Raw genomic sequence first — 23,487 nt, forward strand, 5'->3', positions numbered from 1 at the left:
CGGTCGTCATGACAGTGCGAGGAGGCGAATTCGGTCGGGCGGGTCGCGGGGTGACGGATCCCGCCGCAATGGACGCCGCGTTTCCGTTACAGCGTCTGAGCTGGTCCGCTAAGGCCCTGGTGCTGCCCGTCGCGCGCCGACCGCACCGCTGTGACGTTTTACCTGGTGTCAAACCCCAACCTGCCGGGCAGGTGGTGGGTTTTTTTTGGCCGCCCTCCCACGCATGCGCACGGCAGCGTGAAGGCCTGTGCAGCTGCTGCTGAGCCGCCGTGCGTCTGAGGGTATCCGAACTTCTCGCCTCAGTTACCGTCCTTCGAGATTCACACCACCCGTGTAATCCTCCCTCACAGGCCAAGTCCTCTAGCCATTCATTCTTCTCCCGCTGGCTCTCCAGTTTGTCCACGTTTTCTTTAAAAGTCGCATTCAAAATTAGAGAGCACCTGACTGATGACTAGTGGAGTGCAAGCATTACCTTCACTGTTAAAAAAAAAACAAAAAAAAAAAACAAAAAAACCAAAACAAACATTTTTATTTATGCAGCGGGGCACAGAGTTCCCAGCAGGACACCCTGCTGCCCCCTTGGTCGGTGATGCCCCGTTGCCTCGCATTTGCTGCAGAACTGCCAGGCCAGGTGGTTTCCACCCCTCTGCTGTGCACTGCACTGGCCCTACCTGCCTCTGGTCTCCCTGCACGTTGGACTCCGGTGCAATTCATCGACATCCCTCTGAATTCTACACCTAACTTTCTGCGTGTTTACAGGCTGGTAAAGCCTAAAGATACCCATACAGTTAAATACAAACTGAGTAACAGGTGTTGCAGTTACCTTAATAAAACAGTTTGGATCCTAGAATATTATTTTGATTTTAGTTTAAAAGTATGATTTTGACTTAACATGAAGCTACAGTAGCTCTGAGAATATAAAGTACACTGAGGCCCTTAGGATTAAGCAACTAGTATGCTGTGTGCCTTGAACACTATAACAATCGTTATGGACTCTGAATTAACACAATAGGTACTGGTTATGGATCTTGACTTGAAACAATAGGTACCAGAGGAAAACTGGTTTTGTTGGGAAGATCGGCCAAGGGAAAGGTGAGCGTTAGCCAAAGGTGGAGTGAGCATGCGCAAGGATGGAGTTCAGTCAGCCAACACAGTGATGAAGACTATCGACGACCACCAGAGGACCCCCGTCCAGTATAACCACGCATGCGTTAGAGACATTTGCATATGATAATAATTTCCAGGAACTAACATGAATATGCTAATCACTGCCCTCCCCCCATTCTATTTAAATCAATCGGTAAAGATGACCAATGATTTCTGTAAAATAGGAATATAGATAAGATGAGGTAACGGAAAGCCAATCATTATTAAGGTCAACTTAAACTTTATGAATTTTGTTGATCTTATGTAAACATGACTCTGCTGAAAAAGTGTATAAATAGGTTGTGCTTTATACCTGTCGGGGAACACGTCTTTGGTGGAGTTATCCCCCGTGTTCCCCAGCGCTGGAATAAAGAAGTGCCTGCTTACCTGCTGTGTGTAGATAAGTTATTTCGTGATTGCAACCGCTAACAGTTTTGGCGACCCAGATGGGACCTTGCGAGTGAGACTGGACGGGATCGAGCTCTGATCGAACTCCAGCCGGCACCGAGGAATTCTCAGGGAGAACCATCGCTCTGGACCCATAAAGCTCCTCACAACGTCCCCTGGAAAGGTAAGGCACTTCTTTCTGAATCTGTGGAAAGCCTGCCTGTCAGACGGAGCGAAAGTTCCGCGTGGTTGGGGCTAGGGAATTCCCGTGCAGTGGAAGCCTAGGTGCTGCCCGTAGGGCGAATAGGAAAGTTTAGCCGGGTTGGCATCAGTGTAAGTGGTGAAAGGGAATTAAAGGAGCGGGGCCCGCGGGACTCCTTGAGAATAGGACTCTCTTGGGCGCTCCCAGGAACTTTCCTGGAGGGACTCCTTATCTCAGTTGAGTCACTGCGAGCAATAAGGCAAGGATTATTAGAAGAGGGTCTGGGCTGTTCATAAATCATGAGACGTGGGATCTTGCGTGGAACAGCGTATACCAGGGTTGCTAGCACCTCACTGGTATACATCTGGTCAGGAACACTTCGGTGTTCACATCGGTACTTTCTGGTCTTGATAAGGGAAATTGTATTTTTCATATTCTGTAATTTGTTTCTGTGCTTCTGAATCTTGTAACTTTATAACTTTGGTAATACAGGAAAAAATGAAACACTGTTGAAATATTGTTGAGGTCTTATGCATGAATGAGTGAGTGAGACGTGCAATTACGCACGAAGCGAGTGTGGAGCTTTGATCCGCGGTTCTGTTATCCCACGAGGGGTGCAGCCGGAGATAAGCGAAGCAAAAGGAAAAAAAAAAAGTAAAAAAAAAAAAAAAAAGTGTATACGGTCAGTTTACTATGGCATTTAAATTCTCAAACCTGTTTAAAGAAGGGAAAGGGAATAAGAGTTCTATACCAAGAATGCATGATGAATTAAGCAAAAGTCAACTTACTGAATTTTGTAATCATGAATGGCCATTGTATAAATTAGAAGATGAAGAAATGTGGCCCCTGAATGGGACCTTAAGTTATAATACTATTTTGCAATTAATGTTATTTTGTAAAAGGGAAGAAAAATGGGATGAGGTTCTGTATGTAGATCTGTTATCTGCGAGAAAAAACAGAGTGGCAAAATGAATGTGGCCTGATTAATCAAGTGATGTCTCTCATGGTAAAGGATAAAAAGGTTCAGGAATGTTGCCTCACATGTACTTCCACCAAAATGTGCTTTAAACATTTGGCACTGAAGGGAAGGGGATATACAGAAACAGGTCCTGAATTAGATATTGCTCCTACTGCCCCAATAATTCCTGCCGTTCCCATATACTCCTCCCATTCCACTACCTTTCTCTGAATGTGGACCTGACTACGGACCTAGGCATCCGACTGGGCAATCAGCCCAGGGTGCTGATTTTAGAGAAGGGCACATGCTACAATTTTGCAATTGTTTTTACAGATCTCAAGAGGTCCTTTAAGGGAGGAATACAAGGGGGAAGAGGAAGATTGACTGACAGAACCCCTCGGAATAAATCAGTATGCCTTTTGTGAGAAGGAGGGGCACTGGAAAAAGGATTGTCCAAGGAAGTTAAATAGTTAGCAAACAGCAGCTAATGTGATGATTCTAGGAGAGTATGCAGATTGACGGGGACCGGAGGTGAAACCAGATGAGCCTCTGGTTACAGTTAAGCTGGGAGAGAAAGAGGTTACATTTTTGGTGGACACTGGAGCAACATTCTCAGTTCTGAACAAACAGAAGGGGTGATAGCATCTAAAATGGTAAATATTGTGGGAGCCACAGGGAAGGAGGAAAACCGGCCATTCTTACAACAGTTGTATTTACAATTTGGAACTAAAATCATAACATATGAATTTCTGTACGTTCCAGAATGTCCAGTACCCTTAATGGGAAGAGATTTTGTTGGGAAAATGTTGCAATGCAGTGCTGCTGCACAAGCTGTTCTATCAGCTCTGTCCCCTGTATAGCCCCAGCCCAGGGCTGCAAGCACAGTCGACTGAATAGAGCATCAATAAAATGTTGTAACAAAGGTAATGATGGGCCTGACAGTTCGAAGGATGTTGATGTATGAGAAACTGACCTCTAGCTACCGAAGTGATGGGAGATCTATCATGGTGATTACCAAGAACTGAGACGTACAGAACTTGAGGTAATCGTCCTTGAAGACTAAAAGAAAGAAGAAACAAAACAACGAAGTAGTCGGACTCCAGAACAAGATGTGGAACCCACTGTCAAGATAATAATGACTGATAAAGTATAATTCTGTGTATTTTGGATTAGGTAATGCTTTGTAGGTGCATAAATACATGTATGCGAACTCACGTAAGCTGTCACTCTCTGCGGAGGTGACCCAACGCTGCTGGACCTGAATAAAATCCTAGAGTAACCCACGACGGAGTTCGAGTCTCCTTTAACAGATTTGCTATCCAAATTAAAAGCTCAAATAGTTTTTGAAAATGGAGAACTGTTGTTAAAAATACCAGAATCAAAAACAGGGGAAATTCTGATGATACAGGAAAAAACAAAGATACAAGAAATCCCCCCAGAAGTGAGTTATGCAGTAGTTCCCATGGTGTGGGAAACTGATGTCCCTGGAAAATCTAAACTGGCACAACCAGTGAAAATTGAATGAAAGGAAGGAGCAAAATCAGTTAGGATCAAACAATACCCAATTAAACCTGAGGCAAAACAGGGAATTGAAAAGCTGGTTGACAAATTCTTGAAATATAAGATTTTAGAATAATGTGAGTCAGAATATAATACCCCTATTTTACCTGAAAGCCCACAGGTGAGTATAGATTGGTACAGGACTTGAGATCTATAAATCAAATTGTAAAAGACATTCACCCGGTAGTGGCAAATCCATATACCTTACTGACAGCCCTTAAAGAAAAATGTCAGTGGTTTACAGTGCTTGATTTGAAAGATGCTTTCTTTTGCATACCCCTGGAACAGGAAGGTCGTAAGCTGTTTGCTTTTGAGTTGGAAAACCCACAAACAGGGCATAAAGTACAGTTAACCTGGACACGACTACCCCAAGGATTTAAGAATAGCCCAACAATCTTCAGCAGCCAACTTGACAAAGAGCTAGAGATATGGACAAATGAAAAGACAGTGACTCCGTGACGAGAACATCTACTCTTACAATATGTGGATGACATCTTAATAGCTACAGAAGAAAAGACAGCCTGTATACAGGTAACCATTGAACTTTTAAATTTTTTTGGACTTAATGGGTATAAGGTGTCTAAGAAGAAAGCCCAAATAGCAAGCCAAACAGTGATATATTTGGGCTTTGAAATTTCAAAGGGGCAAAGAAGATTGGGGACTGATCAAAAGGAAGCAATCTGTGCTATTCCAGAACTTTGGACTGTACATGAATTAAGAGCTTTCTTGGGAACGGCCCGGTGGTGTCATCTTTGGATTATGGATTATGGTCTCTTGGCCAAGCCATTATACGAGGCCCAAAAATCCACCCCTTTCATATGGGGTCAGCAACAACAGGAGGCCTTTCAAAATCTTAAGCGAGCTTTAATGACAGCACCAGCTCTAGGATTACCTGATTTAACTAACCATTTCCAGTTGTTTGTTCATGAAAGGCAGCACCTTGCTCTGGGAGTCCTGACCCAGAGGATGGGAAGCTGGAAGAGACCTGCGGGGTACTTTTCTAAACAACTGGACACAGTGAGCAAAGGATGGCCTTCCTGCTTGCGGGCAGTAGTGGCAACAATAATATTGATACAAGAGGCCAGAAAGCTCACCTTGGGAAGAGCCATCACAGTCTGTGTTCCACATATGGTTGCTACAGTGTTGGAACAAAAAGGGGGGTATTGGCTGTCCCCTAGCAGAATGATGAAATATCAGGTAATCCTTACAAAGCAAGATGATGTGATTCTGAAAACAACTAATCTTGCAAATCCTGCAGTTTTTCTGAGTGCTTCACAGGAGGAAGAACAACCTGAACATGATTGTATAACGACTACTGAACATACATACTCTCGTCGAGAAGATTTGAAGGATGTCCCCCTGGAAGATCCTGAATGGGAGCTGTTTACAGATGGCAGCAGCTTTGTACAGAACGGAACCTGCTACGCAGGATATGCGGTAACAACTGAAAGTACTGTGGTAGAGGCAGATGCACTGCCCAACACTACATCAGCACAGAAAGCAGAATTAATTGCCTTAACATGAGCATTGGAATTAAGTAAGGGAAAGAAAGTGAACATCTGGACAGATTCAAAATATGCTTTTGGAGTGGCTCATGTCGATGGAGAATTATGGAAAGAATGAGGACTATTGTCCTCCCAGGGGGCAAATATTAAGCATCAGAAGGAAATTTTACAGTTGTTATTGGCGGTTCAAGAACCGGCCCAAATAGCGATCATGCACTGTAAAGCACATCAATCTGAAAATACAAAAATAGCAGGAGGGAATAGGTTAGCAGATCAAGCTGCCAAGGAAGCAGCTCAACAGCGAATGTTACAAATGGCAATAATTCCTACTAGAACTGTAACTCTCCCAAAAGAACCACCAGAATACTCGAAGGAAGATGAGAAATTAGCTCAATTTTTAAAAGCAAAGAAAAATTTAGAAGGATGGTGGACAACCTCTGAAGGCCAGGTGGTTGTGCCCCCATTAATTATGAGGGAAATACTACAAGCAAAACATCAGGAATGCCATTGGGGTGTAGAGGCCCTGGTGACATTCCTGAAGAGGCACATAGTATCGGTAAGGATGTTAGAGATGGCTAAATCAGTTGCTGCAAAATGCAATGTATGTTTAAAGAATAATCCAGTGGTACAGAAGAGAGTTCAAATGGGCAAACTGAAAGTAGGAGTAGAACCTGGTGACTATTGGCAAATTGATTTTACAGAATTAACCAAATGTAAAGGATATCGGTATGTTCTGGTTGGGGTTGATAACTTTTCTGGATGGTTGGAAATGTTAAAATTGACTCTGAAGCATGATTAAGTATCTGAATTTTGGTTTTCTGTAAATTTTATAGTCTATGATGGTAGAAACATGGATGAAGGAAAAAAAATCATTATCAGGCCTAGCACAGGTGACTATTGGTATTCATAGTTCTTGGTCTGACATACAATTATTTGAAACATGAATTGACCCTTAAAGCAGAGTTTAATCGAATTATTATACAAGCAGAGGTGAAGCAACAAGATAAGTCATTAAAAGATACACCACCATATGACCATTTGGCATTTAATGAGACTACAATTTGAATATGTGAAAGTATTGAGTATGATTATCAATACTTTCAAAGGGGGGAAATGTTGCAGTTACCTTAATAAAACAGTTTGGATCCTAGAATATTATTTTGATTTTAGTTTAAAAGTATGATTTTGACTTAACATGAAGCTACAGTAGCTCTGAGAATATAAAGTACACTGAGGCCCTTAGGATTAAGCAACTAGTATGCTGTGTGCCTTGAACACTATAACAATCGTTATGGACTCTGAATTAACACAATAGGTACTGGTTATGGATCTTGACTTGAAACAATAGGTACCAGAGGAAAACTGGTTTTGTTGGGAAGATCGGCCAAGGGAAAGGTGAGCGTTAGCCAAAGGTGGAGTGAGCATGCGCAAGGATGGAGTTCAGTCAGCCAACACAGTGATGAAGACTATCGACGACCACCAGAGGACCCCCGTCCAGTATAACCACGCATGCGTTAGAGACATTTGCATATGATAATAATTTCCAGGAACTAACATGAATATGCTAATCACTGCCCTCCCCCCATTCTATTTAAATCAATCGGTAAAGATGACCAATGATTTCTGTAAAATAGGAATATAGATAAGATGAGGTAACGGAAAGCCAATCATTATTAAGGTCAACTTAAACTTTATGAATTTTGTTGATCTTATGTAAACATGACTCTGCTGAAAAAGTGTATAAATAGGTTGTGCTTTATACCTGTCGGGGAACACGTCTTTGGTGGAGTTATCCCCCGTGTTCCCCAGCGCTGGAATAAAGAAGTGCCTGCTTACCTGCTGTGTGTAGATAAGTTCTGTTCGCGATTGCGACTGCTCACAGCTTCACCCCCGGGTCTGTGGGGAGCCAGCGGACCTCAGGCTGCCGCTGCGGACAGGCGGGGCTGGTGGCAGAGCCCTCTTCGGGAAGTGGCGGGGGAGCTGGGCTTGGCGAGCCCGGGTGTGCCGGGGAGGCCTGCACCTTGCCCTGCCCCGGCAGCGCCCAGGCGGGCGGGCGGGCGGGCGTGTGTCCCCGGCTGCACCTCCGTTGTTAAAGCTGGCTTGGTCATCGGCCGGACAGCTGTGGCGCGCCTTTAGGTGCCCAGTGCGCTTGCTTTGTTGGTTGTTTTTCCCTCTTCTCTCAAAAAAACCCCTAATTTTTATGTTGTTTAACTTGCTATGTCTTCCTAAGCCATAAATGCAATACAAAAAAAAAAAAGTTTTAATTCTTTAAAAAGAAGCTGCTGTCACAGTTACCCAAAGTTGGTGGGAGCGGCCTCCTTGGTTTGTGACGAGCTGCCTAGTACTGCTGTTGTGTGGGTCTTGTTTTTGTGTGAGTGTGCGGTCGCAGTTCCAGTGGAGACGGTAAGTAACCTCGATGGAGGGAGGAGCGGGCGGGAGTCTTGGCACGACTCACCTCAGGGGCAAGTTAAACTGCAGAACAACTCGGCAAAGTTTTTCCAGGAAGGGGACTGGGTAAGGGAAGGAGGATAAGTTGTTTTCTTTCTTCCTTTTAACACTGTGTCTGTTATCTTAATAGCAAAACCTATATTTAGCACTGCAAAAGTAACAGATGTCAAAAGTAGCATGCTTTGGGGAAAAAAAAAAAATGTTATGATGACTCATGCTGTCAATACTCGTGTGTCAAAATTTGGATGCACCGTTATTGTTCATAATTGCTATGTATGCTTCAGTATTGTAAAGGTAATCCACAATGTATATTCGGAGTCAATGCTTCTCTCAGGCTGTAGTGTATCCTGCTAGATTGTTTCTCTTTAAGTATGTGAATATATGAAGTATTTGGACTTAACTTTATATATGTGAGTAGGCTTGCTGTGTTTTCATACTGCCTACAACCATGATGTAATCATGTTTATTTTTAATTGTGAATTAGGATTTACATAAATAATAATGAAATGAGAGTAGACATAGTGCATTCATGTGATGATTTTTGTTTTAAGATGGCGAACATGTGAAAATTAAGGATATTTTTTTTTCAATTATGTGTTTCCTGTTTCCATTTCTGAAATTTTTTCATACTTTCACCTTTCTTTCAGCTTTAACTTTTTCCTCTCATATAATATTCAACCTTCATCAGCCTATCAAGTGGCAAGATGATTTCTCAGTTAGAACTTCTTATCTCCTCCTTTTCATCTCATTTACAGCATTGAAATTATTTATTCTAGTTGGGAAGTCCCTAGAAGGGTTCATATTTTTGTGTTTGCATGCTTTTTTGCTCCGTTTCTGTCTTCAGTCATTTAAGGCTATGGCTTGATCCCTTAGATAAAATGTGACCTTTGGGAATTTATGAAAAGTGTCAAGGTTATAACTTATTTTGCACATGAATACAAAAGTAGTTTCCTACCCTGCTAGGTCCAGAAGAAGAGGGAAGGGACAAAAAGTGCATTATCTCCAGTGTTCCACTGCACTGGAAAGTGTTAGTCCCCCAGCAAGGGGTCATTGCAGGTTATTGTAGAAGTCATTTACTAAAAATACTGTCAGACTATTTGAGAGATCACATGTTAGGTTGATATTTTTGATATGTTAATTCTATTGTATTAGATGCTTTTATAATAATTTTGATATATTGATCTTTTAACAAGATAAGAATTAAAAAGTAACAAAAAATGTCTATAGAGGAAATGATTTAATCAGTTTTGTGTCTAGTTATGTGTTTGTATATGCATGGTCTGTCAATGAGCATCTTTATGTTCTCAGCTTTTATGAGGCCCGTAAGTTGATAAAACATGCGTATGAGATAGCACTGTACATAAGTAATAAGGTGATTTTTGATGGAGTTTGTTTGAAAGTTGCTTCACTACAGCTTTCTGTTTAGATCTGACCTTCTGCAGTGTGATTTTAGAATGAGTTTTAGAACTATAGCTTGCCTGAACAATTGAAATGGAAAAAAATGCTGTAGAGTTAAAAGTTTACTTAGTGTCAACAGTAGAACTAGAATTGAATTGACCAAAATCAATCATAAAAACTAAAACACAAAATAGGTAAACAGCTAGGACTTCTTTTGTTGAAACACACTGCTAACTCTTGTAAACTGCTTGTTGCTATAGATCTGTTGGTTATGTCAAAGGTCTAGTGTTAGATAAGTAATTGCTTTTAATGTGGGATTACAGTGCTTCTCATGATTCAGAATCCTAAAGTTCCTTCTGTTTTTGTTGCTAGATCAGATCTTCTTGCCAGTTTTCTCATCTTTCTGTGTATTTCTTGTTGTTATGCAGTATAACTAAAGTTTTAGTCTCTCTTTTTTTTTTTTTTTTTAATTCATACCTCACAAGTTTTTCTTTTTGAGGGTATGAGACAGATGGTAGCATAAAGTGTTAAGTGAGTTGGCTTTACAAAGTGTCTTGGGCAATCTGATGTGCTAGTTGCAGCTAAAATGTATGAAATACACATCAAAATAAAGTTAGAATAAAGCACAGAGGTCTCCTGTAGCATCCAGTTTTACGTTCCCTGAGCGTGTGCAGGGCCATGTGCTCGGCACCACTGCTGCACTGTGACTGTGGAACAAGCCCTGCAGCTGTAGTGTGGTGGAGGAAGAATGTCAGGGAGGGAGGAAGAGAGAATAAGAACCACTGGCTTGCAAGTAACTCAATATATAAAGTAATTAATTGAATTAATGAGTACATTTCTGATGAAAATGTTAAAATACGCTTTCAAGCAGATGATGATGTAACACAGAAACTAGTGTTACTGAGTCTTGTTCTTAGCATGCAATTTGAGACTGATGAAAATAACAATACAAGCAAAAATACTATTCCAGATTTGTAAAATAATTCTGAAGATCCTATACCATCGTATTGTCTAAAGATTAAAACCAGATAAATTTACTGAAATTTAAAAAAAAAGAACCTATCTTTCAAATAATGAAAGGCTTCAAAACCCTTTTGGAATTTGCCTAATCTTGTAAAATTGAAATCTTGTAAAAATCTTGTAAAACTTCAATCTTGTAAAAAATTGAAGCACATAAGTGCTAGGGAAGGGTAAGTTTTGATTGTTTTCTGTTTCTGGTGGACCTGGATAAAACTTGTTTACCCTGAAGGGTGTGTTTTGATTAATTGTTTGGGGCAATTTTTGAAGAGATAGGAAAAGTAAGCTTAAGTGATTTAGAAATTTTAAAAAACTTGTTATTCTTTATTGCTATATCTGAATTCAGATTGTATAAAATCCTGCTTTTTTCTTTGACTTTTTTGCCTAGTGCTTTGGAAGCTGTGAAATAGTCAAGTTCAGGAATATAGTTTTAGAGCAGTAAATTAGCTTTATGGTGTCTTGATTGTATATCCCATCCTGGTTGACCAACACAGGGCTGTCAAAAGCAGACATCATTTTACTGCTGGGGCCTGATCTTACATGTGAAGCTACCAGGGTCCTTGTTTTTGGCAAGTTTACACGTGGTATTGTCTCATTAATGCTACTGTAATTCCTGTACACTGGTGTGTAAGACCAGTTGTGTTCAGTTCACGTTGACAGTGAAACCTGTGGCAGACCAAGTTTTACTGCTGTGATCTAGAGGCTGTAGAAGTTGGACTCTTCTGGGAATGAGAGCGAGGCAGGCACCTGCTCTGGCTACTGTATTAGGAGACAATTTCTGAGTCAGTTACAGACTTGGCAAAAAGCTGCAGACTGAGGTTCTGAAAATGCTTTGATTGTATCAAGACTTCAGAATTTCTTCATAATGAACTACATAACAAAGCCTCATAAATATTCATCATCTTCAAACTTGCCTGATTTAGCATGATTAGTTGTTCTTAATAATTTGGTAGCACTGATCAAATCATTGTGGGTCTTTGTAGTTGGAGCTTTTGTGTATGAAGTATGCTAAATTCCTGACGAGTTTAAAAGTGATAAAACATGTTAACGTTTTGAGCAGTTTATCTATTTATGCAGTCTATCTGCCAGTGTATGCAATCACATTTATTTAGATCAGCATCAGGAATGTGTTGAGATCTTATAAGTTTTCTAGCTTCATGACAAGTAGATTCACAGAAGATTGATGCTTTATGGATGTTGAATAATATGTACTGTTTTAATTACTAAATGTGTAAAAGAAGTATTGCTAGGTTTGTCTACTGATGAAGCTGTAAACTGAAAGAGTTATGGATAGTCTCCTGAAGTATCCTTTATGGGAATGGTCACCAGAGCTGATTTAAATTTATTTTTTCCTTTTTGAAATTACTGTTTCTCTGCTCCATTTTTTAAAATTACATTCTTGGTAGCAGATCTTAGTAAAAACATTTGTCTGATTTGAGGAAAAAACCTGTACTGCCTACAGCTTAGTGTAAAAAAATTTTAATTACAATATACAAGTGAATTGATAAGAAAGGAGGTAGGTTGTTGGTTGACTTGTTGGTAACATCACTGTTACGTATACAAGGACGTCACAATGCCATCAAATTCTGCTGCTGTCTGAGGAGAAGTAGGTGCAAGAGAGTAAGAGGGGAGGTGAAGACCTGTGGGAGAATGGAGATTTTAATTGTTGCAAAGCCACAAGCTTGCAACTGAAGTAGTTTGTGGACTCCTCCAGAGTGCTCAATTCAGTGCTATCATCCCTGTATGAGAGGTGAGAAAACTCTGGCTGATAGTGCTGCAGTACCGGGACTCTTGCCAAAGCACATAGCACTTCTTTCACTCCAGGCATTGGCAGCTGAAGAAATCTTCATGTAAATTACTAAGAACTGTAAACCAAGATGGATTAGTAAATAATACAGAGAAGTTAAAATGGTATTTTCCTTGCAAGATGGAGCAGGGGGAGGTTTTCGTTCAACAAAGGTTTCACTTCCCTCTTGTGAATGTTAGGCAATTAAGTTTGGAAGATAAAAAAAAAAAAAAAAAACAAAAACAAAAAACAGCAACAAAACAAAAAACAACAGCAAAACCCCCCAGCAAAACTAAAAAGAAATGCATATAAACAAAATACAGAACTTGGAGCAGGTAAAAAAATGTGAGATTGAACATAACTGTGGTCTTCAATATTGTTTCAAGGACACAGTTAGAACTAGAATAACAATTGTATTGTGGTCAACATAGCATATGGAGTGTATTCAAGACAGATGAAACATGAGTTGAAAACCAGTAGCAATTCAGATTCTAGTATATATAAGCATGAACTTAAAGTATGTATGTAGTAACACCCACAGGTGTGTCCATAGAAGTATTTGCGTTCAGTTGTGTAAAAGCTTCAAGCAAACCCCAAATTTTAAGACTGATAAAAATAAAAAGCAAGCATCAAGATTTGCTGAGCTGGTAACTGTTTGTTGCCATTCATCTGGTTACTTCAATCTGATCAGTGTTCGTAGCTATTCATCTGGCTCAGACCTATATATCAGCATTTGACTTAAATATGTGCAGCCTGTCATGGCAAAAAAAAATGTTGAAAAGTGCTTTGGAGTTTGTGCTTTGGGGGTCATATTTTTATTAGCTAGTTATATTCTTGTGTTGAAACAACCCCCAGGAGTTGCTGTTAATTAGTTTTCAAATATGGTGCTTTAATTGTTCAAACATTGAACTTAGATTTGACTACACTGGCTAATTTTTAATTAAGTTTACTAAAATTACTTTGAAAGATTACAATAGTTAGGCAGAATCATATATCACTTAATCCCACTATATAATACTCTGTTTGCAGGTGGAGGAACCTGGCATCCCTAGAGAGCCTGGCTGTTTCCAATGGACTGCCTGCCTGGAAATTGTTACAAAAACGGGGCCTCAAAAAATAGAATATAATTTCACTTCAGGGGGCTATAGTTTAAAATTCAGCATCTGTTTTAACCGAAACTGTTCTTGTACAAGTGAAGTAATTTTGAGGAGGAGGAAGAATGTTTAGTATTCCCTAGTCAATGAATAGGAACACTGCTCGAAGTTCAGACATTCTCATTCTTTTTTCTTTTTCTTTCAAGTTCTGTCATCTTGCCACCTGTAATTTTTGCGGCAGTGAAAGAATTCACAGTGCCACAGTAATGATCTGTATTTGTTCCTGCTGTCTTTGCTTTATTGGGTCTTTGTCTGTTGCTTCTGTTTGGTTCTTTTAATGACATTTTTGTTAGGATATTAGCTCTGCAATAAACATAGCATCTAATTTGTGGATAAGTTTCTTTTCTACTGATCATCATCATCCAATGTTCACTATAATGACAGCATAGGAAGTAGATACAGCACGTGTACTTCAGGGTGGTGTCTGAACATGACTTTAGGAATTAAGCTACTTCTCAAAAACCCACAAGAAATACAGAATTATTTCCATTTCTGTAACTTTTTTTCCTCTGCTCAAAAACAGTTCTATTGTCAAAAAGTAGTTTGTAGTGTTTTAGGATTCTTGTGTGAAAGAATGGAACACGGTATTGTTATAAAGCAACTGCACTTAGAGAACTTCAAAGTTGCACAGAAAAGCAGTCATATGAGGGAATATTAAATATTATATCTTACAGTTTACTCCTTAAGAAAAAGTCATTGTATAAATACAGAAGTGAAATTTTCTTTTCTAGCTATTGTATTATAGTAACATAGCACCAGGAGGAATGGTACTTAGGCAGAAAGGTATTGGTCTTGTTCTTTTGACTTGTTGCCTTACAGGACTATTGCATAGTTGATCTGCTCTTGCTTTTATATGAGTTGTCTGGTACTGCAATTTAGATTGCAGGGAAGTTATTGTGGGTTAATCATGCAAACCCATTTGAAGTTGTAAAGAATATTGTATTCACAATACCCATTGAAATAACAAGACGGAGATACACATTTAAGTCCTCGGTTTGAAGGCTTAGTTACTGATTTTGACCTTTTGAAAAGGATAGATTTTTCCTGTACTGAAATTTGACTACCAAGCCAGAGGTAGCCTATGAAGGAAGCAGAAGTAGGGAATGATAGTAAAATGAAGTAGAGGTGTACAGCTTCACAAGACATCAATTGAAATCTCATAAGATTTCACAGAATCTGCATAATTTGGTGAATCACGTTGGAAAGATGAGTCATCTGAACAAACAGTGAAGTTCTGTGACTTAATGATGTGGTGTAGAAATAACAAGGAGATATCAGATGACAAGGTAATTGTATAACATTTAAAAAAAAAACCCTTGAGACGTTTATAGTATATATGCATTTTGTGATAAGCAACTAGTATCTTTACGAGATGGAATATTTTAGCTGGAAACCAAGTGATAGGTGTTCTTAGCAGAGGTGAAATCAGGAGATTGAGACACCTACTTGGTCTCCTTAATACTTACATTTGTCAACCCAATAGAATTGTGTGCAAGTGAAATGCAATTAAGAACAGTTTAGTTACTGATTTTCATCTGTGAAAAGTAGTATCTATTCTCACTTCATAAATTTTACACAGCATCGAAATTTAGTAGAATATCCTGGCTAGCAGGTCGAGAGAGGTGACTCTCCCTCTCTGCCCTACTCTTATGAGACCCCACCTGCAGTGCTGTGTCCAGCTCTGTGGCCCCCAACATAAGAAGGACATGGAGCTGCTTGAGCAGGTCCAGAGGAGGACCATGAAGATGCTCAGGAGGCTGGAGCACCTCCCTTATGAGGACAGGCTGAGAGAGTTGGGGGTGTTCAGCCTGGAGAAGAGAAGGGAGACCTTATAGCGGCCTGCCAGTGCTTAAAGGGGGGTACAGGAAAGGTGGGGAGGGACTCTTTATCGGGGAGTGTAGTGATAGGATGAAGGGTAACGGTTTTAAACTGAAAGAGGGTAGATTTAGACTAGATATAAGGAAGAAATTCTTTACTGTGAGGGTGGCGAGGCACTGGCCCAGGGTGCCCAGAGCAGCTGTGGCTGTCCCCTCCCTGGAAGGGTTCAAGGCCAGGGTGGACGGGGCTGGGAGCCCCCTGGGCTGGGGGAAGGTGTCCCTGCCCATGGCAGGGGAGTTGGAACTGGGTGATCTTTAAGGCCCCTTCCAACCCAAACCATTCTATGATTCTAGATGATGATTTCTACTCAGGACTCTGATCAAGGAGCATTTTTAAAATCATAAACATAAATTATATCAGTGCTGTTGATACAGAGAAACATAGATGTTGCTGTACTTGCTGTACTTTTTTTTTGAATGTTATCTACATTTTTTTTCAGAGGAAGGAAGCCCATAGATATTCCAAGCAGGGTTAGCCTGAGTACAGGGTTAAACTAGTGGATAAATGACAGGTTTAAATGAGAGTGTAGATATTTAAATTTAAATTCAGCATTTCAGTTACTGTTTAGTAATTATGTTCAACTGCACTTTTTAAAAAAGTAATTCATAGTGTGAGAACCATGTTTTGCTAGTGGAAGTATTTCCTTCTAAAATGTACTGAGCTGCACTTTTAAAAAAGTTACTTCATGTTGTTTATGGTGCTTGCTTAGAGACATTCATATTCTGATTATTCATTAATGCTTTCTGTACTCAGTGCTTCTATTTTTTTTAATTTGGATTATAATTCCTGTTTGTCATTTGCTTTCTTTCATACAAGGGCACATTATAATTTAGGTCTATATAAAAGTTCCAAAGTAAACTTCTTTCTTTACTTCTTTCAAAAGTATTCAAGGATCTAATGCTTACTTTCCTGATTTTTTTAACAATATATTCTCCTATCTTTACTTATGTATCTCCTTCCTCAAGCATAAATCCAGTCTTGTACAAACTTTCACTCAACTGTAGGGAAAATCTTAATTTTCTGTTTGTGAAACACTGTTTTTCACTAATTCTACTGTAGATATTATCTTCATAAGCTTTATATCCTTAACATATTGTTAATAATGCGCTCTTTATCAGCCTCACTATAGTATATAACACCAACAGTGATCTCTGTACATCTGCTGCCTTCAAGTTGGTTGTTGTTTTTATACCGTAGAATCATGTGAATAAATGGGAAGGAGGTAATCCAGAGCTACAGTAGCTTGCAGAACTGCTTCCAGTTTTGAGAATGACACAGTATTTTAGGGAGGAGATTTTATTAGCTGACTTTTTCATTTGTGATTGTAAACTGTAAATAAAATCTATAATCAGATTTTCATTTCCAAAGTTTTTTGTTGTATATCTGGTAACATCGAGTATGCAGTTGATTGGCTAGCCAGAGGGTTAGTTAAAATGTCATTACTGAAGACCTGAAAGAATAAGTATGTTGAGGACTGTGCAGTCCTTTATGTTCCACATCCCATACAGTCTTAAAGCTTGTATATAGTCTTAAAACTTGGATGATGTTCCTTCAACTGTACAACCTGAAAACGGAAAAGTAAATATTGTGAAACTCCTTGTTATATGTGTGATACCGAAACAAATGTACAGAATTGCTTATGCCTCTACGTATGTATTGTGGTGGGGAGTTAGATTTAGATCTGGTTTTCTTTGTAAGTGAAATCAATTCAGCAACAACTAATGAAGCTCATATAGTAAGTTACTTGGCAATGTGACAAGCAACATTTTACTGCAGGAAAATACTGAGTTTGGTTGGTACTGTATATTCATAACAGGCCCTGTTCTAAAACCCTTCCTGTAAACAGGGTTAGATTTCAGTGGCTCTTACAGACAGGCACACACTGCGTGATTGGCTCAGAGCAGAGCACTCCAATTTCCTGTTTCTGGGGTTTGCTGGGTTTGCTTTTTTCCTCTGTGTGTGCATGGATGTTGTTTGGGTTTCTTTTGTGTTGGTATTTTTTTGTTTGGTTGTTTTTTTTTTAACATGCAGCCAAGTGGTTCCACTCCACCTCCCCAAATGTCCAAGGCTGAATCACTTAACCTTCTCACTTGACATGTAAAGTAATTGAATAACCAGAGTTTATAGTTTCAGAATTGCATTTAGTTTCTTAGCATTTCAAAATTTTGCCATTAAGGAAGCATGTTTCTTAGTATGTCTGTTAAACTAATAGTAGAATTTTAAACGTGACACAGACTATTGCTGTTTATCATGGCAATTCTGCAGTGTGTTTGTATTTTTTATGGCAATATTGTAAATGGTGTCACTCTTTATTGCTTGAGTGTACAAATCCAGTGGTTTATTAGTAAAATGTTATCTGACAGCTGCAAAGTTACAACATTCATAATATAAACACAAGTTCAGACACATGAAATACTTTCCTGAAACCTGAAAGTATGCTTGAGATAGCAATGTATGCTTAATTTAATTTAATATTTATCATAATTGAATAGGGGGGATGATATTTCTTTACTAAGTTTTCGTTTTTTTTTTTTTAATTACTTAGTATGAAACTTGAAACATTCAATTACATGATCTACAATTTTATCATGTTGCTTGGCCTTTGGTTTTTTTTTTTTTTTGTTTTAACAGCAGTATCTCTTGGGATCTGAACTATACTTTTAGGCCAGTCTTTGGAGTTTTGTGCAGAACTAGATTTCTTTTTGTCAGTATTGGCCAGTATTCTCTAACATAATATAAAAATATTAGCAGGGCTTCAGTGAAAATAGTAAGTGAAATTTCTTCTATTTTCTTTAAGATTTCAGAAAGAGACAAACAACAAAATGAACAATCCAGCTATTAAGAGAATAACAAACGAAATTATCAAATCACCTGAGGATAAACGAGAATATCGTGGACTGGAATTGGCAAATGGCATCAAAGCTCTTCTCATTAGTTACCCCACCACAGATAAATCTTCAGCAGCGCTTGATGTGCACACAGGTATTTAATGCATGCTCTGTTCAGTATGTCATTAATAAAAATAAGTTTTGGTATCATTATTGCAAATAAACTGATGGGAGTTCTATCCAGTTGTCAGCCTAGCCTTTTATTGTAATTTAAAGTTTGTTTAATTCTTTGGCACATCAGGTTGAAAATTATTAGAGCTAATTAAATTATTTTATTTTCTATGTGTTTACTCAAGTGTAGCTCAGTCAGTAGAAAGACTTCTTTTAACGATTAAGTTTCGTGTTACGAAAGATCTGTCGTAAGCAAAAAAGGGGCGGGTGTGAGTGCAATTATTTCAGACAGCTCCATCTGTCATGTCAGACTTTTCTTTTTTTCATGTTAAGTTGTTGATGTGTAGAGATGAGAAAATGCTGTAGTGCTGGAGGAGCTGGAAAGGCACTCCCTAACTCCAGTGATGCTTAAGTGTGCAAACAGAAATACTGGAAATAGAGGGGCAAGGCAGTTACTTTAAGTCTTTGGAATAATGGAAACCTTCTCTTATATTTGGAGTATTTCTGAAGCTTGTTTAGTTTCTCGGTTGCTTGGAAAGTATGATGCACGCACACATTACCTAAGCATCCTCACTCATTACCTTAAGCATCCTCTTGCCATGTTTGTAGTTTGGAGCACTCGGTGCTGTTGGTGTTAGGACAGAAGTAGTAGGGTAACTTTGAAAACTTCTAGCTTTTTTTTATTAATGGAGATGGCTGTCATGAATCACTATCTGGTTCAGAGGAACCCAGATGTGGTTTCATTAGGTACTATGACAGTAATAGTGAACTGCAGCATCCAGTTCCTGCACGTGTATTGGAGAAGATGTATCTGTTGCCTTCATCTCTACTCCCCCATTGCGCATCATTGCACATTCCAGAGCAGGACTGCCAGACTCAAACTTCCATATTTCTGGCTTCTGTTCTTGCACATTGTTATTGCCATTTAATCTGTCTGCCTTCACACCTTCTAGCTGGTCACCAATAGCTGCTTGTGTTCAGGCAATTACAGGTTATTGCTTGTCCTATAAACCACAGGATAAATACCCCCTTAATTGTGGTTGGCAGTTGCTGCCTTTTAGCACAGTGCAGTTATTAAAGTCAAGGTATGGAAGTCAGAACATTGTGATCTGCCAGGTCTTTACAGATTATGAGTCATGGACTTCAGTTGAAAAATTGTCTCGATAAGGCAATGCAGGCTTATTTGGAGAGGCAATCTGAGACCACAATTGGTTCAGCTACTCATCCTAATTTTTTTTTTTTTTTTTTTTTAAGATTGAGTTTAGTTGATGATAGTTGCACAAGTGTCTGCTTACATATACAGAATTGATATAATAGCCTGAGGCAACATACTGTAATGTAAAGCACTTTAAAAGACTTAACAATTTAGTATTACTTTTTATGAATGCTTACGTGAAGTTTTTCTTCCTGCAGGATCCTTGTCTGATCGCCCCAACATTGCTGGGCTTAGTCATTTTTGTGAGCATATGCTGTTCCTGGGAACCAAGAAATATCCAAAAGAGAATGAGTATAGCCAATTCCTTAGTGAACATGCTGGGAGCTCAAATGCTTTCACGAGTGGAGGACATACCAACTGTTACTTCGATGTGTCACATGAACATCTAGAAGGAGCACTAGACAGGTAAACTCTTCTATATTTAATTTTTTGTTATATAGGTGTTATGGTGTAAATGATTTTCGATAGTTTTAACATTATGATATTAAAGAAAGGGTTGAGAGCACACTGTCTTTTGTTAAAACTAATACCAGATATTTTTCAGTTCAAAAATTTTACTCAGATCTTTTCAACTAGCAGAGTTCTTCACTGAGGCAGATTTTTTTAAGTTAAAAGGTTGTGTTTACACTGAATATTCTTGGAAATGTGAGGCACAGAATATGATCGTGAACTTATGCATTATGCAAATACTCTGACTGCATAATCAAATACTATGCTTCTCATAGGGTCCTTACTTCATTAATAGCAACAGAAGGATGAAGTCTAAAAATATACTAGGATGCTTTTAGTAAAAGCAACTCACTGAAATCTCTGGCTTTTTGGGGGGGGGGGACAGAAATTGAAAGATGCGTAGTCAGTGAGATCAAGAGTGGATTTTCCCTTTGGATTTTCTCTGGATGTCTGACAAGACTGATTTGATTTCTGAGTTTATGAGCCTCTTGCAACTAAACTTCAAAGCATTAGAAATTTTCAGTATATGAATTATGATGCAAGATCCTTGATTCTTATACCTTATATGATAGATATGTTGTTGTCTGCATTTATAGATAAAGACATTGAGAAATAGAGTGAATCAGTGTCAAAACTGTCACAGAATTTCTAAGTTCTGCATTAAGAAAATAATATATTCACCTGTTTTCAGGAGCTACCAAGCTTCGTAATTTTCTGTAACCATTTATATACAGTACTCTTGACTTGAATTAAAATTCTTCTGTTTAGATTTGCCCAGTTTTTCCTGTGGCCTTTGTTTGATGAAAGCTGCAAAGACAGGGAAGTGAATGCTGTTGATTCTGAGCATGAGAAGAATCTGATGAATGATGCCTGGAGGTTGTTTCAATTGGAGAAGGCTACTGGAAACCCCAATCATCCTTTCAGTAAATTTGGAACAGGTTTGTCAGAATATAATTATCCATTGGAGTTCTGTGTAACATACATAGTATTATTGTTTATATAAGGTTGTTAAGGACAGACTGAAACAATTCCCTTATTTTCCTCTCCATACACATTTCTTATGGTGCTTTATCACATTTTCCACGTGGAAGACCAAACACGGCTAGACAAAAACATAGTAAACAAAGTGATCCAAGACTTGCAGTACAGTGATGAAGCATCCTTTATGATTTTGATAATTACTGCAGTGAAGGCTGTTTTCCAATTACTGGATTCATCATAATTTGGTACTCTTAAGTCTTCATGCATAACAAAGTGAATGGACAATGTTTAAATTGTTGTTAGCCACATGCTCTTTTTGCTAACTAGTGTTGCATTAGGACTAGATGACAGTGACTAGGTGGAATCAGAAAGATCAGCAGAGTAGTATGAAAATTACTGAATAAGAGTATAAAAGCAAAATCTTAAGCATAAAACACAACAGTAGTAGATGGATAGATAAAATGATCTTGGACAAATCCCAATTTTAGGCTGTAGGTTTTTTCAGACTTTATTTTTCACAGAATGTTTAGTACCAATTTGACATGAACACCTCAAAACCTCAAATTAAAAAACATTAAAATAAGGTATGATAGTTATGGTCAAAACAACAAATGTTTGATACTTTGGTAGAAGTTTAAATGTTTCGGGGTTTTTTTGGTAGAAGTTTTTTTTCTACATTAATTTATTTTTGAAACTATCAAAGTAACAGGGCTATTAATTCATGCACTGCATTGTTTAATCTTTGAGCATCGATGTGTTTTGTGGCTGGGTCAGTTTGCTGGATGAACAGTTGAGGCAAATTTTGGATACAATGGGATGATGGAAAAGCGGATAATGGGCTTTAAGGACTGGTTTCCTCCTCCATCTCAAGAAAGAGAAGAATATTTTTGCACCTGTTGATGCATAGTTGAGGTGCTGGTAGCCAGCTGCTTCAAGAGCATGTATTGCTCTGTTCACCAGTAAAGAGAGACTGTCTGAAACAGGGAAACTGTAAGTGCATTCTCCAGACAGGTAAATTTGAAAATAAAGTCTCGGGAACTACATATTGATAGGTAGGCAAACATCCAAAGTACATTCTGCAATCTCTGCTACTGAAGAGATTATTTAATTTTTATATAACAATCAGAAAATGTAAGTAAAAGTTGCAGAAAGAGTTTTCCACAACTTAAGAAGGCTTTATAGCTGACACAAGTGAAACATTTTCATGGGTAAAATAGCTGAAATGTGCTCAAATTCAGTGGCAGTAGTCATACTCACCTTTCTTAGATCAGACTCTGATTCTGAAGTAGCACATAGTCTTCCTGTAGATCTGACTTTGCAGAAGTAGAGCCCAGCTTTAATGGTTTTTATTTACCCAAAGAGATGACAACTGTGATACATTTTTCATGACATTTGAAGCTGATATCCTTCTTATTATTTCCTTTTGACCAGCTGTTAGTCTAGCAGAATACAGGAATGGATCAATTTGATGTCACTCCTCATTGCTGTGTAGCCTGTTTTTCCAGCAAACCTTCAATTACCCTTTGTCCAGAGAAACAAATGCACCTTAATTTTCCATTTTTCTTGTTGGAATGTACATTTTGCTGCCAGATACCCTTCACCCATCTCCCTGAGTTAATGCCTGTGATGATAATTCTTCTCCATCAGTACCTTCAACAGTGTCAAGTACAAATACTTTCTCCAGGAAATTTTATACTGTCTAGTGTTCATTTTCCTACATCTACAAGGTATCTTCTGACTGTTACCTCTTAATGTACTCCAGTACAGCACAGTTACTGAATTAAAGCTTTGTCCTTTTATTTTATATTTTATATTTTATTTTATCCTCTATTGTTTCTGTGGGAAAACACACAGTAGGGTATCTAAAACTTCTGCATTTCATTTGTGTGCAGATGGTGATGAATATAGACAAAATATTTTAAACATGATACCCTAATTATCCTTTTTAGGTGTCATTAAGAATTGTTGATTTTACTCACATGTGAACTTTGAAAATTAAAGCAATATATTGCTTCAGGCAGCCTCTCTATGATGATTTGTTGACTGTTGTGGTTGTAATTAGACTTGTATCTAATCACCAAACATCTGGACAATACACTAGTCTTATTTATGTAGCTAATTTTGCCTCACTGATTCGTATTATATCTGTAATTGTAGGATTTGTGCACTGTGTATATATGCATATCAGGCATGCTTTCCCTATATTTTCTCTCTTTCTTGCTGTTTTTCCTATAAACACACGAGTCAACTTTTCTGCTGAATTTTCCTGCCTTATTCTTTTCCTCCTTGTCTCTTGCTCTCTACTGTACCTGGGTCTGGTTGTTAGTTAAGGGAGTTACTGATCTCGAAGATAACAGAGTATTGGGTTGCAGTTCTGATCTGTAGATTCTGTTGACCATTTT

The 23,487-nt window shown here is 38.6% G+C and overlaps 1 protein-coding gene across 1 annotated transcript; it reads left to right on the forward strand.

The window, feature by feature from the left end:
- Nucleotides 1-18,261: 18,261 nt before the first annotated feature.
- On the forward strand, nt 18,262-23,054 carry LOC122152895 (insulin-degrading enzyme-like). Its single transcript, XM_042788003.1, has 4 exons — nt 18,262-18,421; nt 19,852-20,059; nt 20,873-21,042; nt 23,035-23,054. Exons 1-4 carry the CDS (start codon nt 18,262-18,264, stop codon nt 23,052-23,054), a joined length of 558 nt encoding a protein of 185 aa, XP_042643937.1.
- Nucleotides 23,055-23,487: the final 433 nt, after the last annotated feature.

Source organism: Tyto alba, unplaced genomic scaffold (assembly GCF_018691265.1).
Source record: "Tyto alba isolate M040663 unplaced genomic scaffold, T.alba_DEE_v4.0 Super-Scaffold_13, whole genome shotgun sequence".
NCBI lineage: Eukaryota > Metazoa > Chordata > Aves > Strigiformes > Tytonidae > Tyto > Tyto alba.